General features: G+C 38.7%; 1 protein-coding gene across 1 annotated transcript in view; it reads left to right on the top strand.

Annotated features, from left to right (window-relative positions):
• Positions 1–6050: 6050 nt before the first annotated feature.
• The window catches only part of LOC124425633 (nitrogen assimilation transcription factor nit-4-like), a 195258-nt gene continuing 174113 nt past the window's right edge, over positions 6051–27195 (top strand). Inside the window, exon 1 of the mRNA XM_046966201.1 lies at positions 6051–8715. Within this exon, the coding sequence (XP_046822157.1) occupies positions 7780–8715 (936 nt within the window). The 5' untranslated portion in view covers positions 6051–7779. The remainder of the gene's footprint in view (positions 8716–27195) is intronic.

Genomic DNA, 27195 nt, shown 5'->3' with positions numbered 1-27195 from the left:
CAAAAAAGAGAACTAGTATAATTATTTATTTCCCTTAAGTATAAATGAAAAGTCTGACATTTCGTCTAATTATAAATAATGTATTAATGAATGTTAGATTTACAACACAAACACACACACACACATACACAAGTGTGCATACATGTGTGTACACTCATGCAACAAACATAAAGAAATTTTCAACGATCTCACTCAGAACAATTCAAGAACGTAGCATGACCAATACGGTATGAAATCTCAAGTGAATATATATATATCTCTCTCTCTTTCTCTCTCTCTCTCTCTCTATCGACATATAAAGAACAAACAAAGGCATATCGGTTGGGCAGCTAGCAAGCGCACGTAGACACGCGCGTCGAATGCGAGAAGCTGTAAGTACCGCCGTTGTGTCCTGTGGGGTAGGTGGATGATCGAGAGTGGTCGATCACACATCTCAAACCAAACCGATCGGGTTGGCTGCATTGTCCAGCGCGTTCGATGCGCATAGCCATGGTGTGCTACGTGCTGTACGGTGATTTGGCTAACCACACGTTGTTGAGCCATCGGCGGCATCCAGCATTGTTTGCTCGCTTTGATGAGGCCAATTCGCGTTTCGCTTTTGCGTTTGCGTTTCGTACGTACGTAGGAATGAACGAACGAATGAACGAACGAAGGAACGGACGGAGGGACGAATGAACGAACGGAGGGACGAATGAACGAACGGATGGACGAATGAACGAACGAATGAACGAACGAACGAGCGAACGAGTGAGACCGTGCGGGATGCGATTTTGTACGAACGTGTAGGTGGTGGTACTGTTGTAAAATGAGATAGAGAGAAAGAGAGAGAAAGAGAGAAAGAGAGAGAGAGAGAGAGAAGGGGGGGGGCAGCAGCCACTTGCCTCTCGCGTGAACGTGTGTGCGTGCACGAGGCTGCGTGTGTCATTAGTGACCCCAAGGGTGACCCCAGGATTCGCTCTCACCATACGGGCCTATCAACACTGACCACCGTGCATTCAGTGGAGGCTCCATTACACACGTTTTCTAACGATCCTTGCCTGTCCACGCATGATGGAGACAAGACGACAGCGACTTGAGGTACTCATAATCTTTTTACCTCAACTCCGTTCTAGTAATAAGTACTACAACACTAGTTGAGGTAGATTATATCAATTTTCTATTTTATTTCTCTCACGATTCGTTTCTTGTTCTTTTTTTTTTTTATTACTCGTTTCACTTTAACACGATCGATAAAATAGTTTTGAGGTCGTCGTGAGTTAAGAACGGCCGAGGTTATCCAAAATCGATCGGACAAGGGGTGGTCAGGGGAGGAGGGGTTTCGAACGCTCGAACAACGCTAAGGAAGAGAAGGAAACAAGAGAAACGAAAAGTGGCGATGGCGACGACGACGGCTATACCGATACTCGTCCTAAGCAAGCACGACTCCGCCGATCCGGTGAAGTAACGTGGCGCTGCTATTAAACGCAGACACGAGCGAGCGCCGAGCGGAAATTGCCTAATTTCCTGAGTGCGCAGCGCCGATCCGTCAACCTGACGTGACGGAGACGTAGTTGCACGAATACCGTGACTTTTAATGTCAAGTGTCAAAAGAAACTCGGTGAACTCGAACATATAGTATAAGGTAACGTTGACTAAAGGTATACTTATATAGGTAAGGGGTATCTATATTATATATATATGTGTGTGTGTGTACTCTAACGAGTGGTCCGGTAATGCGCTTAGTACCGTGTTTGACGGTTAAGTGGATTTTAAGAAACTCGAGAAACTATTCTGAGACACGATCAACTAAGAGCAAAAAAGGGAATAAACGTTAGAAGACGAACGATAATACTGTAGACGTAGTGTACATACCAACAAACTAGCCACCTTTATATGTATCTATATGTGTTCTGTATATGTATCTGTATGTGTGTATATATGTGTTGTGTCTTTACTGCGAAAAGACCGATCGATTTTCGAAGGAGTAAGCTCACGAAACTAACATAGTCCCTATCGTTGAGGAAAAAGATTAAGCGTCCGACGTGGGTCGTCGTTGATAGAGAAACTAATCCTTCGATTTAGCGCACTACTAGGGGACTAGCTAGGGTGACAGTAGATAAGAGAAAAGCCGCAATTAAGAGACGTCAATCGTTCGAGAAGCTCCCGTCGCTCGAGTTGATGCGCGAAAAATCTCATAGAAAAATCGACTACGTCAAATCAACGTTCGATTAAACTAGAGAAATGAACACGTATTCTGAAATTTCTTCGAATTTATATTTAAAAGAATTCTATTTATTTCTTCAAGTAATTGGAGACATTGATTTGATATAGATAATTATTAGATATATTGAAATATATCTATATTTTTAGAAATAGAATTTAATAAATCTGGATTGATATATATATATATATATATATATATATATATATATATATATATACTTGCTCATACCATACGTGTGAGATCTCTCATCATGTTACTCTCTAAAATAACTCTTCGGTAGGCTTGATCGAAATCAAACATAAACCTTACACACGGAACCTTTCTTTTCTCGTGGCATTCCATGAAAAAGAATATATTCGAAAGAATAAACTCACACGGTAAACTCCTTTCCCGAATGAAGAAGTCACTTCAGAAGAATGACGTTCCTCGTTTCCCATTTCAACGGCTTTCTCGTCGCCGAACGTGTTTCCGCGCGAGTGAACAAACGATCAAGGAGAAATATCGTGCGATTAGCGTCGAGCGAATGGACGCACGATCTAGTGGAACAACCAAATTACATGGATCTCGGAATAACTCGAGATGCATTACCTTCGCTATATATCTACTACAAACAGTCATAATCTTGGTGCATCGAGATGTAGAAAAGGGACATGAATTTAGTGGAGGAGTGGGCGGCAAGGATCTGGGAACCGGGGAACATGAACACGTCGCTCTAGGTGCTTGTCGTCCATGTTTCTAGCATCTCCGACGGCGTTAGGCAGAAGAGGTAAGTACTTACCTAACTATAGAAAGAAAGAAAGAGAGAAAGAGAAGGAAAGAGAATAGTACTCGCGGTTCCTACGATCTCACTGGGTTCATAGTCACGATCCGTGACGTAGGGACTCTCTAAGGAAATTTATGTGCATGGCTGCGAAGGTACGAGCTGCCGACTACTACCAGGGAGCATAGGTATCTCTCTCGGTAAACCGTGTTACTCGCCTACACACACACACACACACACATATACAAACGCGCGTGCGCGCACTCACAAAAGCGAGTATATTTCTCTCTCTTTCTCTCTCTCTCTCTCTCTTTCTCTCTTACGTAGATACGTTGGGTAGGAGCAATCTCCGGTGTCATCCGTGCGACGTATCCGTGGAGAAGCAGATGCCACATGCGCGCCGCTGTCAGCACGAAGAAAGAGAAAGAGAGAAAAGAGAAAGAGGAAGAGAGATAGAGAAAGAGAGAGAGAGAGAGAGAAAGAAATAGGGAGAGGGAGAGAAAGAGAGAGAAGGATAAAAAGAGTTGGATCAGTCGAGCGTCTTCTCCCACTCCTTGACACGGTGGGCGTGTCTGGCTTTCCCACTCCTCGGTCTCCTTCCCCTACGACCCCTCCAACGCTCTCCCCACCACTCGACCCCAACCGACCGACGTCCCGAGATGTCCCTCGCTTCGCTTCGCGAGCGACCCACAGAGGAGGGGGACGGCTCGTGTCGCACACAACCGGACGGAGAGAGAACCTTACTTGCCCGTGTCTTTCGTTGACTGTCCTCGATTATACCCACCATCCACGCCTTCCACGACTTCCCATTGGTTCGATCTGTCCCCAGGCACTCTGGTGACACACGCCCTCACAACGTTTCAACCGTTCGCCGACAACCAGACGGCGCAGGATCCTTCCTGAGACTTCTTCTTCATCTTCGTCTTCGTCTTCCTTTTTTTTTTATTACTACTACTACCTTCTCTACCAAGATCAAGCTATAAAAATGATCGTGAACGAAGAACATTTTCTTTTCTCTCATGTCGTGTATCAAATTTAAATCGATCAAATATGTTTTATTTATCTTGGTATGCTATTTCTAAAATGACTGATCCTGATTTGAAGGATGATCCTTTTTATCTCATTTGTTATTACCTTCTTTTTTATTTTTCATTTATGAAAATCTAACAAGATAAGAATACCATAGGGTAGATCGGAGGTAAACGTTTAAATACTTACGTTCATTTTTCTTCCTTCCTGTGAATTAACTATACACGTAAATAAGTACACCCTAGCGTTCCCTTTCGAAACCACTGATCGGACAGCTGGGAAGCGTAGACCTATTGCGTAACGAGGACTATATTTGCCGAGTCGTAAAACGTAATTCGCTTAGTTGGCCAGATCGGCCAGTTGACGAGGGCTCGACCCTGCCTCTTGTGAAATTGCAATATCTCTTACAACGAAATGTTTCCAACGTAGGTAAGTCCCGATATTTTATCAATCGCAAACACTCAACGTGATGTCTCCGAGTTTGATACAGAGAAAGACAGAAAAAGAAGTACTGTGCGTGTGTGAGAGAAAAAGAGAGAGAGAGAGAGAGAGAGAGAGAGAGAGAGATAGAAAGAAAAAGAAAGATAAAAATAAAGAGAGAAAAAAAGTACAAAAGAAAGCTTCGTTCAATCCTCTCATCTTCGGGGATGGAAACGATTGTTTCACCGGGAGATTCGAATCGAGAGGAACGACGAGAAGTCTGATGGAGGCAACGATAACGACGACGGAAATTGAATTCTCTCACCAGTCATCCCGCTGCGAAAGTGCATACACGAACGCACCGTGTTCGACGCGTTTCTCTCGCGAGTCCAGGGGCTGCGGCCATGTACACTATATAGTATACTACCTGTATATTACATATATATATATATATATATATATATATATATATATATATACAGATATATACATCGATGTGCTCGGAGAGATCGAAAAGGGAGCCGGAGGTACTATTCCCCCCTCTTTCTCTTCTCCTCATTCTTCTCCTCCTCCACCTTCTTCTCCTTTTGTTTCGCCTCACCCCGTAGAACTGGTATACGTTCTACGTTTCCAACGATTTACCTGCCAGCCCTGAGAAAGAGAAAGAAAATGAAAGAGAGAGAGAGAGAGAGAGAGAGAGAGTCCGTTAAAATGTACCGCTTCCTTCTCCTAGCGATCCAGACGTTCGATCTGGAGTCCTCACCCAAGTCTACCTTTGTTTTCCGTACGGCAAGCTGAAGATCGTGACGTTCCTTTTTTTTTCTATTCTTTTTTTACACGTTGCGTACCGGTAAATGTTATACTACCGATCGATGAGAAATTGGAAATTCAATTGCTTGTTGTGGTCGATGGAAGAGTTAATTGATGTGTCTTCTTTTGATATCTATATTACGATGGTGGTAACAATTGTTATCAATTATTAATTATAATAAATAATAGACTCGAACGTTGAGACCGTAAGACAATGATTTCAATTCAATATTTAGACTGTATTTCTAATACGTACATTAAATCCTAATTGCCTATACTGAGTTACGCATTAAAAATAAACTGGTCCGAAAGTACTTTAAGCGCATTCAAAAATCAGACCACAAAAGATTGGAAGCAGGTACTAAAAATAAGATCATAAGACTCGTCAACGACCTATCTATCTCCAGTGACAGATACCTACTCAGTATATGTGTATGTGTATGTCTGTTTGTGTGCATGTAACGCATTGAGTATTCCCTCTTACATATACATGATCTATGTACATGTATATTGAAGGCGGAGATGTGCGGGGGGTCTCACAAAAGGTGAACCCACTTCGTGGGTCTGCACGGTTGATACGCGTTCGCGGAAAGCGGGAGGCGGCAAAGTACGAAGGTAGAGTAGGGTAGTAAAGAAGGAAAGAGAGAGAGATAGAGACGAACTGGTCGGAGCGAGGAGGAAAGAACGAAGTGGAAGAGAGTTAAACAGAGATGGAGATATGGATCGAGGTTCGGTCGTTCTCGGCAATACTCGTGAGTTTCCGTCTCTTGGTGGTGGCCGCGCACCTCCGCCAAGTTTCACGCTGCGTGGAACGAAACTCGTACGCGATCAGCTCACCGAGCCCGGCTTCCTTACGTATGTGCTCTCTCTCTCCCTTTCTCTCTCACTATCACTCACTCTCTCTCTCTCTCTCTCTTTCTCTCTCTCTCTCTTTCTAATTTTCTCTTTTACTCTCTTCCTCTCTTATCCTCTCTCTCTCTCTCTCTCTCTCTCTCTCTCTTCCTCTTTCTCTCTCTCTCTCTCTCTATCTCTAACTCTTTCTCTCTCTTGCTCTCTTTGTCCATCTTTTTCTCACGGTGTGTCCTACGAAGAACGAGACCAGAACGAGAATACGGACGACCGACGACGACCAGTCGTGTCGTTCTCGATGTGCGCGCGCGTGCCGATCGATCGAAAAATAGCCGGCGAGTGAGAGAGCGAACGAACAAGCAAGCGAGGAAGCGAGCGAAGGCGGTACTTCGACGAGAGCTACTCGTTTCGCAAGGTTCTCGCGAACGTCGTGCCGTCGGCTTTAAGAGCTCCAACGGCTCACGAGAAACTCCAAGAGGAAAAGGAAGAAGAAAGGAAGAAGATGACGAAGGACAACATCGCGATGGATTATAATACCCAACATTCGAGCTGACCGAACGTTGAAAAGTTCAATCGTCGAACGACGCCGAGTCTCTTCGTCAATCTATCTTCTCTCGTGTTGTCCTCGCGTCGTGTCGTGTCGTGCGCGCGCGCGCACACCCGACCGTCCACTGACCGTGCCGCGTTCGCTCCTAGTGTGTGTCGTGTGCTCTGCCTCAAGCACGTTGATTTGTCGCCGCTTGAGAAAGGTGGGGATAACGGGAGTGGGACAGGCTGTGCGTGCGTGCAAGAGAGACAGGCGGACGAACAAAGTGGGACGAAGAAAAAAAGGCACCACCTAGTGACAGTTTCTTTTTTTTCTCCCTCTCCCTCTCCCATTACTTTTCCTACCTCTCTCTCTTTCTCTCTCTCTCTCTCTCTCTCTCTCTCTTTCTCTCTCTTTCTCTCTCTTTCTCTCTCTTTCTCTCTATCCATTTTTACCCTACTAAAATGCTAATTCTACGATAGAGCGAGCGATCCCTTATTTCAAGAAGAAACGATACTAGTGACTCTAATTCGTACAGACTTGGACTTGGTTACGATTTATTTAGATTAAGCGAAAGAGATCCTAAACAAATGACAGGACGGATGTGTTTTTCTACAAGGAGAAAAATCAAAAACGACGTTGCCTTTCGGGCGCAGGAAAATTGTTCTCGTAGGCGGAGCTTAAGGTCGAGGACACGTGACACCGAGGAAACTGTCACGCCGCCCTTGTCCTCCCCCTCTCCAACCTCAGCCAAGGGGTTCTCCTCCTCTTCTACTTCGTCATCCCCCACCATACTTACCGTATCTATTCTACATCGTTGGATTCCCGAAAAGTTAGAAACGTGGAGGTGTGTTATGCGAAGGAAGTGCCTTTTCTATTTGATCTATCATAGAAATGGAGAAACTTTCATTTCTCATTGAATCCTTTTCGTGTCTAAAACGTCCTGAAATTTGGGAAGAAAAACGATGACGACGGAGACACGTTTCTTATGGTTTTCCTGGTGGATTTTGATTTTTCATATAGAGTCCCCAGACATGCTTTCTTTTAGATCATACTTTGTTACACGTATCACGTGGCGCGGAAGATCGTTCAAGGTTTCAGGTTGATGAAGAGAACGATGAGATTATCGACGAAGGAGTGTCGATCGGACACCTGAGAGAAAGAGAGAACATCGTGGAGAAAATGCAGCAAGCTAGCGTGGGTGGTTGTGACGGGGATTTAGATCAGCGGAGGAGTCCGTGTGCAAGGTCTCCGCAGGTGAAATGCGAGCCGTCGAGCGACAACAGAACTATTAGCAGTGAGCTGCTCGATAACGGCAGAGTGAAAGTGAAGCTGGAGATGCCGGAGCCTACTGAAGGTTACGAATCCAAGACCGAATCACGAGGAGATGATTATCATCATCGTCCGGATTTGGATTATGGTTATGAACGAAAACCCGAAGCTTTTCTCGGAAAATTCGAGAGCTCTGATTATCCTTCCCACTGTCAAGGAATAGGAGGAGGAGGAATAGGAACAGGAGGAGGAGGGGTAGTGACAGGAGGAGGAGGAGGAGGAGGGACAACAGGAGTAGGATATCAACGTCCTGATATAACAAATTCTACTTTCGGTTTTCCTCGTTTTTATGGGCCACCTACAAGCGCACCACCTCCACGTTTACCGGATGTTTTTCCGAGTAGACGTATTGACGAGCCTAAACACGAGGATCATCATGATCGAGAACGATCGTCGCACGATCGACATGCAGCTTATAGGATGGCGGTATCTGCCCTCACAAACGACGGCTATCTTCGTGATCATCATCATCATCATCATCATCATCATCATCATCATCGACCCCCTCAACCTCATCATCCTTCCTCACTTCCTTCTCATCATCACCATCATCATCATCAACAACAGCAGCAATGCTTTGACGATTATCATCGAGCTAAGGCATCGGCTTATCCATCTTTATCCTATCCACCTTTTAGACCGTCGTCCGTGCCACAACGTGCTCCATACGGTTCTAATCATCAAAACAATAGCATCTATAGAACCACCGGACAATATCAAAATAGGCAACAACGAAAGTGGAGCAACGCGACGGCTTCTCTTCGTGGGTTGCAACCATCGATACCCGTGAGTTATTTTCTTCTACATTTATCCTCTCTCGTCTTCGACAGATTTTAACTTTCATTTTTTCTTTCTTTTTTCTCAATTAAAAAAAAAAAAAAAAAATCTAACGTAAACGTTTCGATTGATAACTGAAAAAAAGAACAAAAAAGAAAGAAAAATAGGCCGAACTCGAGCGCAATCGAAGTTACGATTAAAACAAATCAAAACAAAAAAGAAAGAACAAAAGAAAAGAGAAAAAATAATTTATATTTCCTTAGAAATTGGATCGTTCCTCGTAATTCGATGGGATTCAATCGATGAACCGGTTCGTTTTATAATAGATAAGATCCAATCTACTTGGATCACTCTTTAAATCGAAAAAAGTGGGCGATCGAAAGTCCTGGGGAGTTAAAGCGCTCGTTTTCGCTTATTATCCATTATACTTCGGCGACGTAACTCAAGCATTTTCGCACAGGGCCGCTGCACCGATACGGAAGTGAAACTCGCCGTTCGTAAAACCAAGCTCTGTATCGTGTTCATTAATCTTATTAATTCAGCTCACGCTAATCAATGGTTTAGAGTACAGAGAATAACGTTTTGACGGACAGCGCGTTGCACCTTCTTTTTTCTCTTCCTTCTTCCCCATCGTCTCTCTCTCTCTCTCTCTCTCTCTCTCTCTCTCCCTCCCTTTCCTTTGTTTTTCGACGTTTTTTTTTCTTCAGTATTCTTTCTTCCTATTTTTCTCCTCTTTTCTACATTACCTACCGTAGTATAAAGAAAAGAAAGAGAAAAAGAGAGAGAGAAGAAAAGGATAGGAGTGAAGGAGGAAGAGGGAGGAGTGAGAGAGACGAGAAAAGTAGAGTAAGGAGGATCATGCCTTAAGGGTATAGGTATACCTACGCGTTGGTATTAAATGAAATCGAATGAAACCGTTGCTATGACCGTTCGTTCAAAAATTACGACACGCTGGACGAAATTACGGTGATTACGCGGATCGTGCGTCGGTTTCGGCCCTCCGGGAAGGACCCGGCACCTTGACGAAGGGAAGGCTAAAGAGATACGTGTGTAGACCTTGTCGATACCACCGGCATTGGATTATCGATGAAACGAGATCGATGGCTTCTTTAGCGGTCACTCGAGTTCTCTTGAATTTACGAGCATCTCGTGTACGACGTACGACGCTCAACTTTCCTTGATGTTGGATACTTTCTTACTTTGGATATGTTCAATAAAATTTCTTCGATCAAGGAATTTATCCATTAGATATACGCTTTTTAACGAATTTATGATAAATTCGATCATTCCTTTTTTTCAGAATGGATGAACAATGATTAAATACATAATCAGTTTGAATAAATATTTATCATAAGTAATAGATACCTTTTAATAGATATTACAATTTACGGTATCTTTATAAATATATATATATATATATATATATATATATATATATCAATGTACTTAGAAATTTTTAAATATAGATACAGTATAACTATAGTTACGTATCTCGATTGGTTGAACTTCGACGTGAAGATCGACAAAATAAAAGGTGAAAAAGCAGGTTCCACTTTCCGTTTTAACGACGAAGGATATACGAGCTATTCGATGTTTTCTTTCTTTATGTTTGATTCTCGATCTCTGGGCGGATTCTACTTCAAAAGAAGTAGACTCTTCTAGGTAGTAGGTGTTAGAAGCGAGTCTTTCGAATCGCGCGGAAGCCATCGATGTTCTCTAAGTGTTTGGAATGTATGTATCGTCGAGAAGTAAAGAGAAGAAGAAAGAGCAAAAGAGAAAGAGCGAGAGAGAGAGAGAGAGAGAGAGAGAGGGAGGGAGAGAGAGAGAGAAAAGAGAGACAGAAATAGTATACTAGAGAAGTCCGTGTATACTCTCATCTGCATAGTGTTTCCTCTCTTTAACGATCGTTCATCTTCCATCCTCGGACGTACGCACCTGTATCGAGATAACACTTAGCAAGTAACGTATATCCAGAACGAATAAGGGCATTGAATCGAAGCCGATCCCTTTGGGCCTCCTTTCCTTCGATTTCTACTCTATCTCTCTTTCCTTTTCGTTTGTCGCCGTAACCGAGAGTATCGATTTGCGTTAGAATGAAGGCGCGAAGGAGTCTATAAATTTCTATTGCCTTCGGCAAAAATGGCACACCTGTGCTTATTTAGATAGGCGCAGTCTCCCGAAACGATTTTCTCAGATAGGATCGTTTCTATCCAGGATTTTGCATCAATGTCTTTTCTATTACTTAAATATACTTAGTGAACGAATAGTTTCTATCATATGGATTTGATAATAATGATATCTATTGGACTATTTGTTTCAGATTAATAATCTTTTTTCTTTTTTTTAATAATAAAGATAACGATACATCGTTGAGTACACGTTGAAATTACTTTCTCGAAACTAATTAAATACGTGTAAGAATAGTTCCTTTGTTCTTAGATTATTTTTTTCTTTCTTTTTTTTTTATTTTTTTATTTTTTGTTTGTTTCGTTATTTCACCTTTAAGATAACGTTGAGTCCGTAATAGAAGATCAGCATTTAGCCTTTAATAAAAGTAAAACCTGTCATCTATATGGCATATTATGTATAAAAACCGTGACGATTTACAAATACCATCGTTGTAGGAAAGAGAAAAGGAAAGAGGATAGGTAAAAAGGGTGGAAATGGTGGAAAGGGGTGGTTACGCTCGCCAGATGCGTGTATTAGCCGACCGATGCGTTTTTCTACCTGAAGGGCGTTCGATCGAGTGGCAGGCAGGCCTACAGCAGCACATGGCACTGCTATGGGGCCAGTTTCGAAGGGGCATACCAGGCCCCGTACGATTCGATTTGTCTCGTAGACACAGTGTCGAGAAAATGAGAACGGTCTGAAAAGAACGAAGGCGTGGGGAGCTCCCCTCGCTACGCTTTTCATCGTATACAAACACGATTTATAAAATAAGTAGATAGGTACTATCTGTGCTTTTTTCTTTTCTTTCTTTTTTTTCTTTTTCCCTTCTTATCCGATGAAAGAATCTTCCGTGTTCAACAAATGAAATCTTCGAGCGATTGAAAATTTTGTATTGTTGATGTTACATTATCACGATGATAATGACGATGATTAAACAATATCTTTATCTTTTAATTTGAAGTGAACGAATAGATGAAAATTTAATTAGATTCGTTAATAAGGAATTTGTATTTTCTAATTGAACAAGATCATATGTTAAATAAATAATTATAACATTTTTATATTATTCATTGTTACATAAAGATAGAATATATTCAATCATAAGAGTTTATCAGAAATTTAGATAAATCGATTATATGTATATATTGTTTCCTGGGAATTATTTCAGATATGATCTTTCTACTATATCGATTTGCATTCAATTTTCCCTTTCACAAACTCGTCAAACTCTCCATTTACAGAAATGATAGTCCGTAGGGCAGAGATTTTGTGGGCTCTGGTGGTGTATTATAAAAAGAGTGTTTTATTAGCGTGAAAAGCAGGGAATTTCAATGACACGCGACGATCGCTAGGTAGAAACGTAGGAAGAACCGATGTGCAATGTAACACTTGTGGCTTTTATAATGCCCTACTGTATGTATATACATATATACGTACACAAATATAGAGACGTATATACCTACCTACGGGTTGACTCTCGATATCGCCCGTAATCACGAGCAGTCCTCTCTCTTTCTTTCTCTCTCCCTCTCTCTCTCTGTCTCTCTCTCTCTCTCTCTCTCTCTCTCTATCCTTCTTCTCTTTCTCTCTTTGTCTCTCTCTCAGTGTCACTTTATGGCACATGAATTATTAATGGCGCGCGTTTATTCACATCACGCTTTGCCGCCGACCGTCCCCAGGTTTTCCTCTGGATCGCTGTCCGCGATACCAAACGCACTCTTTTTTTTTTTTTTTATATTTCAACTCTTCTCTATTCGACAGCCGATCGACGATCGCTTTATCGTCATCGAGCAGAGAGTAAAGAGAAAATGATGCTTTCATCGTTCGCATTCGAAATGATGAGAAAAGGGATACGACCAGAGTGGTTTATTTATTTTATCTTTTTTAACAAATTCTCAGATATCTATCATTTTGTTTGTTTGTTTGTTTGTTTCTTTTCGTAATAGAATAGTTTCGATCGTTTTTATTTGTTTAATATTTAATAATTCAATTACATATTTAGATACTGCGTATTATAATCCATTAAATATTACGAATTAAAACATAAAAAAATAGAGTGCTAAGAGTGTTATATTGATCGAAAATTAAAATGCTAGCTAAATGATTCGATTGAAAATATTTTAAATGTTCATCATTGAGAATGAAATTTCTTTTTTATTTTATAATTTTACACATTGTTTCATTATATACATACCTGTGTATATAAAACAAACAATAAAAAAGATCTTGCAGTTTACTGAATTTTTGGTATCATCAACAACTTACTCGAAGTGTATTGTTCAAATGTAAAAAAAGAAAAAAAAAATAAAAAAAGAATATTGATAACGTTGATCGAGCAACTTTTCGAGAAGTCATTTAACACGTCGAAACAATTTCATTCTTTCTACTGTACCACGTAGATAATTCGATGTGGCGAACTGAAAAAAGCCCCGAAAAAAAGGAAAAAAAAAAAAAGAAAAAAAAAAGAAGAGAAAAAAGAAAAGAGAATTGGAAGGCCGCAACCCTCAGGATGTTATTAAAGGACAGGACGTCCTTTAATCGCGTGCGCGACTAAACCGCAGTCCCGAAGCCGCACGCTAATTATTTATTCTTCGTTATGCCCTCCTTCTGACGTGGCGTGACGATTCCCTCTCTATGCGTCCTCTCTCGTCGAGTCCTTTCAACGGTCTTTTCTTTTGGGGAGATATCCTATATCCTCGACGTGATTCCTTAACAAAAAAACGTTATCTGTCTAATCTTCTCTTTTTGGAGATTTTTTCTCTTTTTCCTTTTTTTCTTTTTTTATAAAGAATTATAATTACGCATTACTGTGACTTAATACGATTCAACTGGATGGATAATGAGTTGGATAGATTAATTTTTTCAAGATATACAACAAATTCCAAAGAGAATATATGTAATTATCTATTAATGAAAAAAAAAAAACATTTGATATGGGTAAAATATCTGCTTGAAATTATAAGAAAAATATAAAAATAAGATTTTCAATGATTAAAATAATAATTCTAAAGTGATTTGTTTAATTTTGAATGAAAGAAAAATCGTTCTTAAGGATCTAAGCGAAAAGACTTATTACCTCGTGAAATGAAACGTTGCCACGGCAGTATTGCGTAGCTGAGAAAAGAGAAGGTTCCTTTGACATTACTGTGCTATAAATCGCCATTACATTGTAACTCATAATCGTGTCCCCTGAAGGCACAACGTCGCTTTAAAACATTCCTCTTACGTTCGGCGCCGGTAATAAACGGTTACAAGACTTTTCTCATGTTTCCTTTCACGAATTACCTTTTAAGCATCTATTCAACCTAAACGAACGTAACGATGTCCCTTATTCGATCACTACTTTTATGTAATATTTTGATATTTATTATTTACTTATTATTAAAATATATTACGACGAAGTTGCAGATTCCATTCGAAGAGTCAATTTTATTTCGATCGAAGAGAAATCCCAACCCCAGGCAAAATTTTCAATCTCGACTATGTCCAGAAATATATATATATATATATATATATATATATATATATATATATATATATATATATATTTATATGTGTACTTTTTTTTTTCATCGAACACAATGGAAATGCGGAGAAACCTCGCCGAGAACGACCGTTTCGAAAGTCGATAATTTCGTAGAAACTCTTTAATCGTAGAAATCGAGTAAATATACTTCCTTACGTTTACTCGTTAAAAATGGAAAAAAAAATAGAAAGAAAAAAATTTGTTGTGCAAATGCGTGTATATATATATATATATATATATATATATATATATATATATATATATATACAAAAATACAAACGAAATTGAGTTTTGATCTAAAAATCTAAATAAAATGTAAATGATTATTGAACTGAACATAACAAATCACTTAGGTAGCCTATAGAAAGTGGAATATCCAATTGAGAGACAAGAGATAAAAGTCATAAAGCACATCGACATTAAAACCGTCCGAAGACGCAACGGTGTTATTTATTACACTATTCCCATTATTTACAATGACAAAGGCATGCTCGTTTCGCTCGTAGAAGCAAAAGCGAGAGAGAGAGAGAGAGAGAGAGAGAGAGAGAGAGAGAGAGAAGCGTCATTAAGTTATCGAGCGTTCTTAATCGAGTTACTTCGACGTTCGCTAACATAAGACTTCCCATAAATTCGCGAGACTTGCGAGCTTAGGTACGTTTAATTAGTCGAACAAAGCGACATGAGTCTGTGTTAGTAGGTACACGGCCAGAAACTTGCGTTTATTTTCCCGTGTTGGATAAAGCGCATTTATCGGAATGCGCTTATGCTCTTCCGCTTTGTGCCTCGTGCCCTTTATATAGTCCTATAAGGATTGTACTTTTAGAGCATGGTCCGATTCTCTCTCTCTCTCTCTCTCTCTCTCACACACACACACACACACACACACACATATACACACATATTCTTTCTTTCTCTCCGTTCATTCGTATCTATGGTACCCTGGTCAAACACGACCCATCGATTCTTTATGGCGCCATTAAACGTACGCGGAGTCATAGTCGCATAGTAAACATTATTATAATCCGAGCGTGGTGTTCCATGGCCGTGCCGATTACGCCACAAAGGGCACGGACCGAGCTCTTTACGAGCGCCGACACCTACCAACCGATCGACGTGCACGAAGCGAGAGCAGAAAGAAGATAAGGAGGAGAAAGAAGAAGAAGAAGAAGAGGGAGAAGAAGAAGAAGAGGCGTACTCGCGTCGATATTCCAAGCACGGATATTAAAGTAATTGATGCCTCCATAAAACGATGCGCGGAAAGTCGACTTCTCGATGTCCCTGAGACCGTTTGACCGTAGTAAGCACGTATTCCTGTAATTTCCTTTGCTCTCTCTCTCTCTCTCTCTTTTTGTTTCTTTTCTTCCTATCTTTCTCTCTCTCTCCACACCTGTTACAATATTACGTTTTGGAAGTCGTTCGATCAAGTGTATACCGTAATTTAAAAATTCACCACAGATCCACTCTTAAATGTTTCGGTCTTCTTCCTTCGTTTTCCTAAGATACTCACGAAGATTTATCGTTGGCTATTATTAGACATAAATCATCTTTCCTTCAAGACTTTTCAATACCGTCTTTAAACGGACAATCATATCTACATAGTATGCACATAGATCGTATATGAGATATAGGATAAATAATGATAGAAGAAGGGGGGAAAAAATAGATGATTCTATTGAGAAAATGTCAAAAAATAATGTCAAAGAATAATTATAAGGAAATACGATTACGAAAATTGATCAATAAAAATTAATGTAAATGAATAATTAATATTATAAAGAAAAGTTATTTTATATGCTTTAGTGTTGACTAAATTTTCTTTTGAAAATATTGTACCATAGCTTTATTCTCTAACATACATTTTAATCTTATAACTTGGTAAGAGGATAACGGAAAGGAAAATAAGAGAGAGAGAGAGAGAGAGAGAGAGAGAGAGAGTGAGAGAGAGGTAGAGGGCAACAAAAAGATATGCAAAAAAAATGAAAAAAGAAAAACGAAAAAGAAAGAATCAAAGAAAGAGGAAGATCGTTCAGCAGAAGGTAGAAAAATATTTATGAGAAAAGCATCCTTTCTCATAATATCCCTGTTATACCTTTCGGCCTCGCGTACTTACGAGCACGGTCTAAAGCCGCGGGAAGAAGAACTAAAAAGGGAAGGCGCCGAGGTCTAATACGATCTCACGATAGACGGCATCGCTCGCGCCGTAAAACTCGCTTTTACACTGTGGAGGCAGGCGTGCAGTCGTCGCCCACGCGATCCACCCGGTCTTTAAATCGTTCGAGTACCTACATCCTCTGTGTTCTGTTGCGAACCGGGGACACAGTGTCTTGCTGCCCGAGTTATATTGAACAGCTTTGATTATGACCTTCGGACGATGAAAGAAAATGTGATTTCTTAAATACAATGAAAACGTACTTGTGTACGTTTCTTTTTTCCTTCTATTTTTTTATTGATTTTTTTTTTCATTCGATTAAAACAACTCGTCATTTCGGTGAATCATGAAAATTAACGAAATAACAAACGCATTTTAAATCGTATATAAAAAACGATACTCGTTTTTTTTCCTCTTTATTTTTGCAAATGAAACATAATCTCCAGATTTTTCCCACGCGCGAACTTTCTGTTTTTTTTTGGAGCTCGTACATATCATCTTCGAAAGAGGAACGTAAAACAACAATAACAACAACAACAACAACAAAATTGAACAAAAATTGAAAGAAAGAAAATAAAAAAAAAAACAAAAAAGAAAACAAGACGTAAGAAAGAGAAGGTGAGTTTGGTATAGGTGCGAGCAGGCGATCATTCTCGATGGACAGAAAATAATTACGTCGAACGGTCGGCTCTTTGGCTTAGGTCGATCGTAAGGACTTGAAAAGGGAACGGCTGAACTCGGAGCTTTGGGATCGAAGTGATCGTCAGAGAAAGAAGGAGAGAGAGAAAGAGAGAGACAGAGAGAGAGAGAGAGAGAGAGAGAGAGACAGAGAGAGGAATAGGGATGCTGCGTGGAAAGGGCACATGGAAGGAACAGCGTGTAACGATGTATCAAGCTGTTGCGCCCCTGGCGTGTCCAGCAATGGTGGCGTGGATCGTCGCTTTGAACTGGACCGTGCCGCTTCGGCTTTGCATCATGCCTTTACACGCTCCCAATGCCCAAACGAGGAACGATAATGCTTCTCGCTCTCGTCCTGTTCCCGCGCATAGACACTATTAATTTCGTATCCCTTCCTTCCCGGACCATGGACCACAACAGGCTCGATATGCCGACCGATATGCTGATTTCTTACTACCGATTATTGACTCGTCGTCTTTCTTCTACTTAGCTTCTCATTCGATAGCTGAATGCATTTACTGTATTGTATATATCTATACTGTACATTGTAATACAATACGATAGATACTGTATAATATATATTGTATAAGATTTGTAAAGCTTTCGTTAAAATTCCCATTCGGACGTACTTACGTACTTATTTATTCCGTATAAATTGTAGTTACTTATGTGTAACTTTTTTTTTATTTTTCTTTTCTTTTTTAATTTTAATTTAATTTTATTAGAAATTAAAGAGAAATTAGAAATCTTACGAATTATTGAAATTAGAAATCTTATAAATTATATAGAAATTATAATATCTTACGAATTAGATTAAAGGATGTATTCGTATTTTAATTTGAAAAAAAGAATCATCATTGACATCCATCGTGTTAGATGGAAGAACGTAGCAATCGAGCGAACGTTTAATGGTTAGTGAGTATATTACTAAGCAGGTTTAGCGACATTTTCAAAGAGCACATGGATGCCGATGATCTTGTTCTGATCTAAAAAAACGAGAGAGAGAGAGAGAGAGAGAGAGAGAGAGAGAACAAAAAAGAAAAGAACAAAAAATACCCTCTCAACGTCGAGACGTTGAATTACATGGCTCGTTGAACGTTATCTTGGAAGAGAGCAGTAGATACGTTCTAATATCGAGAAGCCGCGTCATCGAGTTTCCTTGCTTCAATGACATAGTCCAGAAAAGGATGGTGTTATCGGAAATGACGGTTTGACAGGTGCGAATCTTTCTTTCTCTTTTCCTCTCATCGATCGATGGTTGTAGTTATAAAACTGATAGGATGCGGAATGACAGGAAAACGCGAGATACGTTTCGCACGTGCCATATCTATATATATAACTAACGCTACTTAAGTATTTGTATACGTGTGCGTGTATGAAGGATTCCGGTTCGAATGATCTTGCCTTTCCACGTCTCTCGATTAGCCTCTTTATATTTGCCTCTTCTTACTTCGTGTCATAGACCTGTTCCTAAAGATCTTAACATCCGATAATACGAATTACTTCCATCCAAGGAAAATCATGTCGACTTAGCTTGTATTTATAATATCGATATCATATACGTCCAATTTGATTAAAAGTTAATATAATCGTTATTTGTTACAATTAAAATTAAAATTTCATACTGAAAAAAGATACGGGATTGGTGAAACGATCGAAGTAATCCTTGAATATATATATATATATATATATATATATATATGTATAAAAAAAATAAAAAAGAATAACAACATTTTTAAATGTTTCGATTTGAAACATTTTTAAACTTTTTTAAAATTATCTGTCAAGTTTGTACCTAAAATTTTTCAAACAATAAAATAAAAGAACTTGCATTTTACTTTATTGATGTAATGAATTCGATCTATGTGCTTAGAAAATATATCTTTATAAACGTTTATTCCTTACCATTGTCTGAACTAGAACACAAATACAGATTTAAAACGATACGTACTTATAACAAGAAGGTACCCAAGATAGGTCCAATGTACTCAGACCCTATCTCGTTCGTTCCCACATCCTGTACAAAGCTTGATGGAAGCTCCTACGACGCCGATCATTTTCTCAAGTTGGTATAGTTACGAGGTAGATCGTTTGGGTTCGCAGTGTAACATGACGCGGGGGTGTCCAAAACCGAGGAAGAAGAGGAGGAAGAGGAAGAGGAAAAGGAAGAGGAGAAGAAGGAGAAGGAGAAGTGGAAGTAACAGCAGCAGTAGTAGTAGTAGTAGTAGTAGTAGGAAGGATAGGAACCCTTAACCGAAAAGGGAAAGGTGGGAAGGAAAGGGTCCAGGGGAGACGAAAAGCCCGGGAAAGGGTATCTGTTGTCATGGTCCCTGATGTTCCATTATTGATTAAAGATGGCTGGCTCGCTTGGCTGCTTACTGGATGGTGGACTAGCAACGCCATTTTAATATGCGCAATTATAATGTGTACCCAAACCCTGAAGGGGGAAAGGGAAGGAGGGTGGAGGGTTGTACGAAAGTAAAAGAGACGCGTGTAAGGCGGTGGAGCTTTGCAAAGGGACGAAACGATATCCATCCATCTATCTTTGTCTCTCTTAACAGGACGAGTGACCCTGGCTATGCTCCTGGGAACCAAACTCTTCTTTGTTTGCCCGAAATCAGAGGGGAACCGCGTAATTGAGGAGTTAATTAGGACGCGTTCGGTGCTTTAATTGGATTCCCTCGTCCGCTTGTTCGTTCATCCTCTCTCTCTCTCTCTTCTCTTTCTCTCTCTCTCTCTCTCTCTCTCTCTCTCTCTTTCTCTCTCATCGATGCTTCTTGCATCCTTGCTTGCTCTTTATAATGTCTCAACAGGTTGCTCCGTCCTAAGATAGTACACGCTTTCGCGGTTCCGAACGCGAAAATCGATCGTTTCGAAGAGGCAAGAGGGAGGTCTAAATTATGCTCTCTTAAACGATTTAACCTTAGGATCGATACGGGCACGGTAGCGTGTTCTGTTCTATTCTGTTCTGTTCCAGTGTATTTCTCTTTAGTGCTTTTGCGAAATATCGTTCTCTCAGCTTGAATATTTCTTGCTCGTTATTATCAATAAGAAGGATTCTTGATAAAAGATTGTAAATTTGTTAATAACAATTCAATACTTAATCATTTTTACGATCGTTATCATAGTAATTAAATTTGATTTAATTAAATTTTAATACATAAACTAATATAAATATAAAATATTTATTCAATCATTGAATATGATCAGAGAAATCACGTATGTCCTTGATAGCCGTTCTCACGGTGACCATGGAAAATAGGATTAACGGGGAATGTATACATGTTGGGAGACGCATCGAGATAACCGTGACGACAGCTCGTTAGTGAAGAGCGGCGGGGTTACAATGACGTCGCGACGTCCGATACCCGATAACGCGAGCATCGCGGTGGGCGTACGATCCCAATATGTTCAACCCTCTCTCTATCTCTCTCTTTCTCCCTCTCGTTTACTCACTCGCTCTAACCATACCTGCCGCGTGTATCACAATGCCCGTAATAGGAGAATTAATGCGTGTTGTGTGTGGTCGTGTCGGACCCTCCGGAGATTCGCGAGATCCCTGATAGCATTGTCCGAAGCATAATTCGTGTGTGCAATTAATCGAACCCAAAGTATCACAACGGCACTCACGGATATAGAAACGTACGTACGTAAACCACGTAGGTAGATAGTTATGTATGTATGTGAATATTTTTCAAAAATTTTATCGACGTTCGATTCTCCCTGTACCGTTCGTCGAAAATTTTGCTTTTTTGTTTTCATATGGAGAGAAAAAAAAGGGTGGGAAAAATATATTTCTTCCCTTTTCATAATTCATAATTGGATGTAACGTAAAATTCGAATTTCAAAAGGTATGACAGAAAGTTAGATATAAAACGTTCATTCAGCATTACCGAACGATGATGTATTTTTATATTAAAAATCATTTTCACATTTTAAAATATATTTTACGAAGATAGAAAACAATTATATTATTATTTCTTTTTTGTTTTAAAATACGCGAAACAAACTTGATCGTTAATCTTGATCGTTTTGAAAATACGAACGATTTTCCTTATCGCACGTCAATCTTCGTAATTTGCGATGTTATTAAAAAAAAAAAAGAAGGAAAAAGTGAAAAACGAGGGAAAAAAAATATATACATATGTACAATAACGTAAGTACACGTGTGTCATGAAAATGGCCGTCCAATACGTCTGCGAAAAGGATAATGAATAAAATGGTGAATAACGACGTTGATGCACGCGTTCGCCTCGAGGAAGGATCGGCAATGACCGGACCGCCCCTTCCCTTCTTCATTCACTGTTTCTTTTTCTTCTCTATCTTTCTCTCTCTCTCTCTCTCTCTCTCTCTCTCTTTCTCTCTCCCTCTGTGTCTTCTTACCCGTTCATCCTCCCTTATACCTTTCGACGCGTCCTATCCGCACTTCCTTTCACGGCATTAACGCATTTCTTATTTAAGTGAACGTCCACGCACACGTAGGACTTTTTCCTTCGAGCGTTATGAGTGGACGAGTCGATAGGTCGTTGACAGGGGTCCGTATCTTGAAGAGTATTCTTCAACCCTTCTTTATTAAACATAATAAATCATTATAGACGCGACTCGGGAAATCAATGGTTATAAATAAAGCAAAATATTGAGACTTTGCAAAAAGAGAGAGAGAGAGAGAGAGAGAGAGAGAGAGAGAGAGAGAGAGAGAAATTCATATTGGTTTTTTCTTTAAACGATCGTTTAAATCGTACGAAAAGAAGATAAAAAGGAAAATAAAAGAAAAATTATATTTTACACACATATATCAAATTCTACGTATGTATACGTTACCAGATATTTTCAATCTGATAATTTCTATTTGAGGCCATTATTTTTTTCTTTATTCTCTTTATTTTTTTTATTTTTATATGTATATATATATATATATACTCACACGAATACATATAGAAACATATATATATGTAGAAGCACGCAAAGGAACCCCTTTTTGTAATTGAAACGTGAGATTCGAATATACAGTACCGACAAAATTTTACAGCCGAACGAGATGTAAACTCGTCGTTAGTAGGGGTACCAACGCGAAATTAGCGAAATGTTTCCTTTCACGAGATACCACCGGTGGATGAAACAAACTCGAATTTTGCGCTAATTTCGAATTCGTTCAACGTTTGCTCGTATTTATGTAAATGCCAACTAACGACCATTTCCTGATTTTTTACTCGGCAAATATTCTCATAGCTTTCATCTGATCGTCCTGTAGTTTATCCGAATTTATTCGACTTTCGGTGCTTTCAATGAAAACTGCATTATGTCACGATTTCTAAATACGAACGTTCTTGAAAAAGTTGAAGAAAAATTAAAATAGAAAAAGAAAGAATGAAAAAAGAAATATATATGCAGATACAAATTAAAAATGCATTTCTTTTAAGATTAATTTTAATGCATATATACATTTTATTTGCCTTTCTCTCTCTCTCTCTCTCTCTCCCTCTTTCTCTTTCTCTCTCTGTCTCGTCTGTTTGCTTATTAACATTTTGCGTATATTCAAATCGTATTTTAGTATTCCTCTCGAAAGAATAAGGCAAATGATTAAAACGGTCGCGTAATTCAGTAATTAAGCATGACGTCATCGGCGGTATAAGTGCTCGGTAAGGTCGACCGATTACTTTCTACTTAAAGATGGGTTTTAGAAGCAGCCTTTAAGACGTCACAGCAATGAGCGATGGCCGCCGTTATTCGAGCGCTCTAATCACGTAGCTCGGTGCTCTCCTTCCAGAGAGCCACGACATCGACCTTAAATACCTCGGGAATCATGAACGTCGATACGAGTTCAACCCATTTCGAGTTCGCTTACTTCGAGTTAAGTTACTGAACGGAAATTGTTTCTCTTTATTTTTCTTTTTCTTTTGCATTAATCTATCACAGCTATTATAAAAATTAATATTATCTCTTTGAAGATAAACTTTTCTTTTGTTCAGTTATTTAAAATTTTTCATCAGTACAAAACACTCGGAGTTGGGCAATCATAAAAATTTATTTTTATGATTTACACGAACTATTATTAGTTTTATCATGATTTTTATCACATAAAAATTCTTGTAAATTTATATATAAATTATATTTCATATACGAGATCAACGCAATTGTAATTATAATTTTTTTTTCCCCTTTTCATCGTTTTATCTCAATCGTTTCGATGGACTTTTGAGCTACTCGAAAGGATGTATCTTAGGTAAAAGAAAAAAGAAAGAAAAAAAAGAAAAAGGAAAGTAAAGAGACAAAAAGAGAGAAGCAGAAAGATTAAGGAAGTGAATGCGGCATGAGACGGCGTGACTTGTAGGAATTCGTCGCCAGGCTTTCCAAAAGTTAATGGAAGACGACGCTCGAGCGGCGTCTGTCGCGCGCGCGTTAGTCCTCCGCCGTGACGCGAGTTGATAGCATGACGTTGGACGTTTTGTCGTCGCGTTTAAACTACAAATTCGAACGTTTTGTCGCGCGTAATTACGTGACACGAAACACGAGTTTGCGCGTACACGTGATGGCCGCTTGCATGCGACAATCCCATTGTCGTAATCCTTTATACGACGGAGAACTTCAAAAGAAAATATTTTCGACACACTTCCTGGATTTCGAAACGCATTTGTAATTTTTATATAAACAAAAAAAATCTATTAAAAGAATCCTCTTCTCAGGAAAAATAATTATATGATTTAACGAAAAAAAAGAAGAAGAAAAATGTAAGAGAAGAAAAAAGAAAAGAATATGCTACGATTGATTTATTAGGAAAAAAAGAAAAAAAAAAAAATTAGTAACCAGACGAGCCTACGGCGAAAATTAACTACAACATAGCATGGATTATTCGTATTTATGAGTGTTGTAAGTAAAGCTTGATCGTACATACATACGTACATATATATATATATATATATATATATATATATATATATATATATGTAGGTAAGTATATCTATAGATAGGTACATCAAAGCTATAGCAAATCGTACGTCGTCGATTTGCATAGGTCGCACACGAGGTTGAACCTCGGCGTGCTTTTAGACGGCGTTGGTCATCATCCTTCTCCTTCTCTTTTGCTCTCTCTCTCTTTCTCTCTCTCTTTCTCTCTCTCTCTCTCTCTTGCTCTTTATCTTTCTTCGTTTCTCTTTTTCTTATTCTTCGTCCCTTTGAAAATATACTATACATATATCTCTCTTGCACTCGGCGGTAGCGTGTCGCTACGAAATTGATACCTGTCGCGAAATTGCCTCGACGTAAGTGTAATGTTCGGTAAAACGCGTAATTATCCCCCTCCTCCGCACACTTTCGTTCCGCAGCATATCCGAAACGCATTGCCCGAAGGTTCCGCATTTATTTCTTTCCCCTCGTACTCGATAGCTCGCAATGGCGCAATGGGCGAACGTAATTTTCACTTATCGTCGAGAAAGATATTTTCGAGATATCGTTCGGTATACTTCTTCACGTTGTGGTCATCTTAATGACGACGATGACGACGACGACGACGAAGACTCCAACGATGATAACAATGACGACGACGACGATGATGATGATGATGATGATGATGATGATGAGTGATGTAAGATGAAATTCAATGATGTTGTAGGTATTTATGTTGACTATTTCTTTTTATAGAAAACGAAATGAAAGTTAGTAGATAGATATTTTTTTCTCATCTATCATATGTTCCATGTTGAAACGTGATCGATTCCTCGAAAATTTTTTCTTTACGAATTAGTTCCACGATTTTAATATACCCACCATATAGAATCATTCATTAAGTACTATTAAATCTGTATATTACCTATGGTACTAATCATTTATAAATTTGTATCCATTATAAATGATTAAAAAGGGATTTATATGTATATATATATATATATATATATATACATATATGTATATGTATATATATATGTATGTATATATATATATATATATATATATATATATATATGTAATACATATGACGAGATATTAAAACGTATCAATACATTTATTATTCGCATAAAAATATTTATTACGAGAAGAACTTGGTATAATTCTCTCGAGTTCTCGATGAAAGACGATATAAACCCCGTAACGTTTTCTTCGAGGTTGCCACGTTAATGAAGTAGTTTGACTTGCGTTTATCTCGTTAGAGCATCCTGGCGCTTTGACATTGCGAGCAACGCTAGGAGGATGAACGAACGAACGAACGAACGCCCATCGGCCAGCTGTCGTTGGCCCGGGATAATGTTCATTTCTTTCGACAACGTTGAAAAAACTAAAAAAGAAAAAGAAAAAAGCGTTACGATCAAAAACCACGCGTAATTCTACCTCGGAACGAGATGAACAGCTAGAAAATTACGATCGTTTCTCGACCTTCCATGATTACACGTATCTTTTCGTGACTTCATTTTCTTGAACGATATTAAAGAGAAAATCGTTTTATATCGACCGTTTTATTACGTTCCAGAAGGACGTGATCGTTTCTATTTTTCTTCTTTATTTTCTCCCCTCCACAACCCCCCTCTTGCCCTCTCTTTTGTCTGCTCCAGCATCATTTCTTATATCATTTTTTTTAATTATTAGATTTCTTTTTCTTCTTCGTTTTGTTTTTTTTCTTTTCTTTTTTTTCAGAACATTAAGCGTTATCTCTTCTCGAATATCTCCATAATTTATTCACTATATCTTTGTGCGCATTTATTTAAAAATCTACAGTCCCATATTTAATAATATTTATTACATGTAAAAAAAAAGCAAAATAGGATTTCCGTTTCACATTTATATCTCAAATGGAAGGACAAGTTTTTCATAGACTCGTTCGTCGAGGCAAATCAAACAGTTAGAAAGCGTCCAACGTTGCGCTACATTGTTTTTCTTTAACGTTCTTATAACTATGTAGCAAATAGATTATTGCAAAAAATAACATCGATCTCGTCTATCGGATTAGTATGTATCCACATTTTGCGCCGACACGTAGAACCTTCTATCGTTCAAAAAATTATTATCCGTGTAAACTGAACAAAGAGAATAAAAAAAGAAAAAAATCCAATCGTACAAAAAAAAAAGAAGAAGAAAGGGACAAGAGAATAAAAATGGAAAAAGAAAAAAGAAATACTCGATCGAAATTTAAAAAGTAGAGAAATATTTGCTATAATTAGACGAGCGTGTTTTACTTAAAATTTATGTCTTATCAAGGTCGGACAAATGTTTCCTGTTAAACATGGAAAACAGAGAGAGAAAGAGAGGGAAAGAAAGAGGGGGTGAGAAAGAGAGAGAGAAATAGAGATAGAGAGAGTGAGTAAGAGGGGTTGGGGAGAGGGAGAAAGAGAAAGAGATAGAATATGTTAAACTGTTTCCTACAGTTTGGCGGAATGTCAGTTCGATAAATAGAAAATAATTCGATGGCTCCGATTAGAATCACGAGCGTCGAAGTAGAGCACGTTAACTCACGAATTTTAGGAGTTTATTATTTCGGTTTTGGCGTTAACTGCGGCCGAGGTAACGACAAGAGACATTCGCCAGACCACCCCGAAACTATACCCTTCTGTTCCCCTCTTCTTCCTTCTTCTTAAAGCCCCCGATTGGACTCACTTTCCATTGCGTCGTGTTCAATCGTGCCCTGATGTTCGAACGCCGAGGTTGAAAATAACTAAATTTCTAGGATGGTCGAAGCTATGGAGGTTTTGCTAAACGGTGACGTAAGAAACCACGAGAGTTATGTGGAAAATGTGTAAACTCGTCGTCGACTACAAACTATGATGTTATTACTTATACATGTATATATTATGAGTATATATATTATATATATATATATATATATATAATATATATAAAAAAATATATATATATATTGTATATATATATATATATATAAATATAATATATATATACATATACATATATATATATATATATATATATATATATATATATATATATATATATATATATATATAGGTATAGGTATGTCTCTCTC

The sequence above is a fragment of the Vespa crabro genome, chromosome 7 (assembly GCF_910589235.1).
Source record: "Vespa crabro chromosome 7, iyVesCrab1.2, whole genome shotgun sequence".
In the NCBI taxonomy this organism is placed as follows: Eukaryota; Metazoa; Arthropoda; class Insecta; order Hymenoptera; family Vespidae; genus Vespa; species Vespa crabro.
The sequence above is the reverse complement of the archived record's forward strand: the minus strand, read 5'-3'. Positions and strand labels throughout refer to the sequence as shown.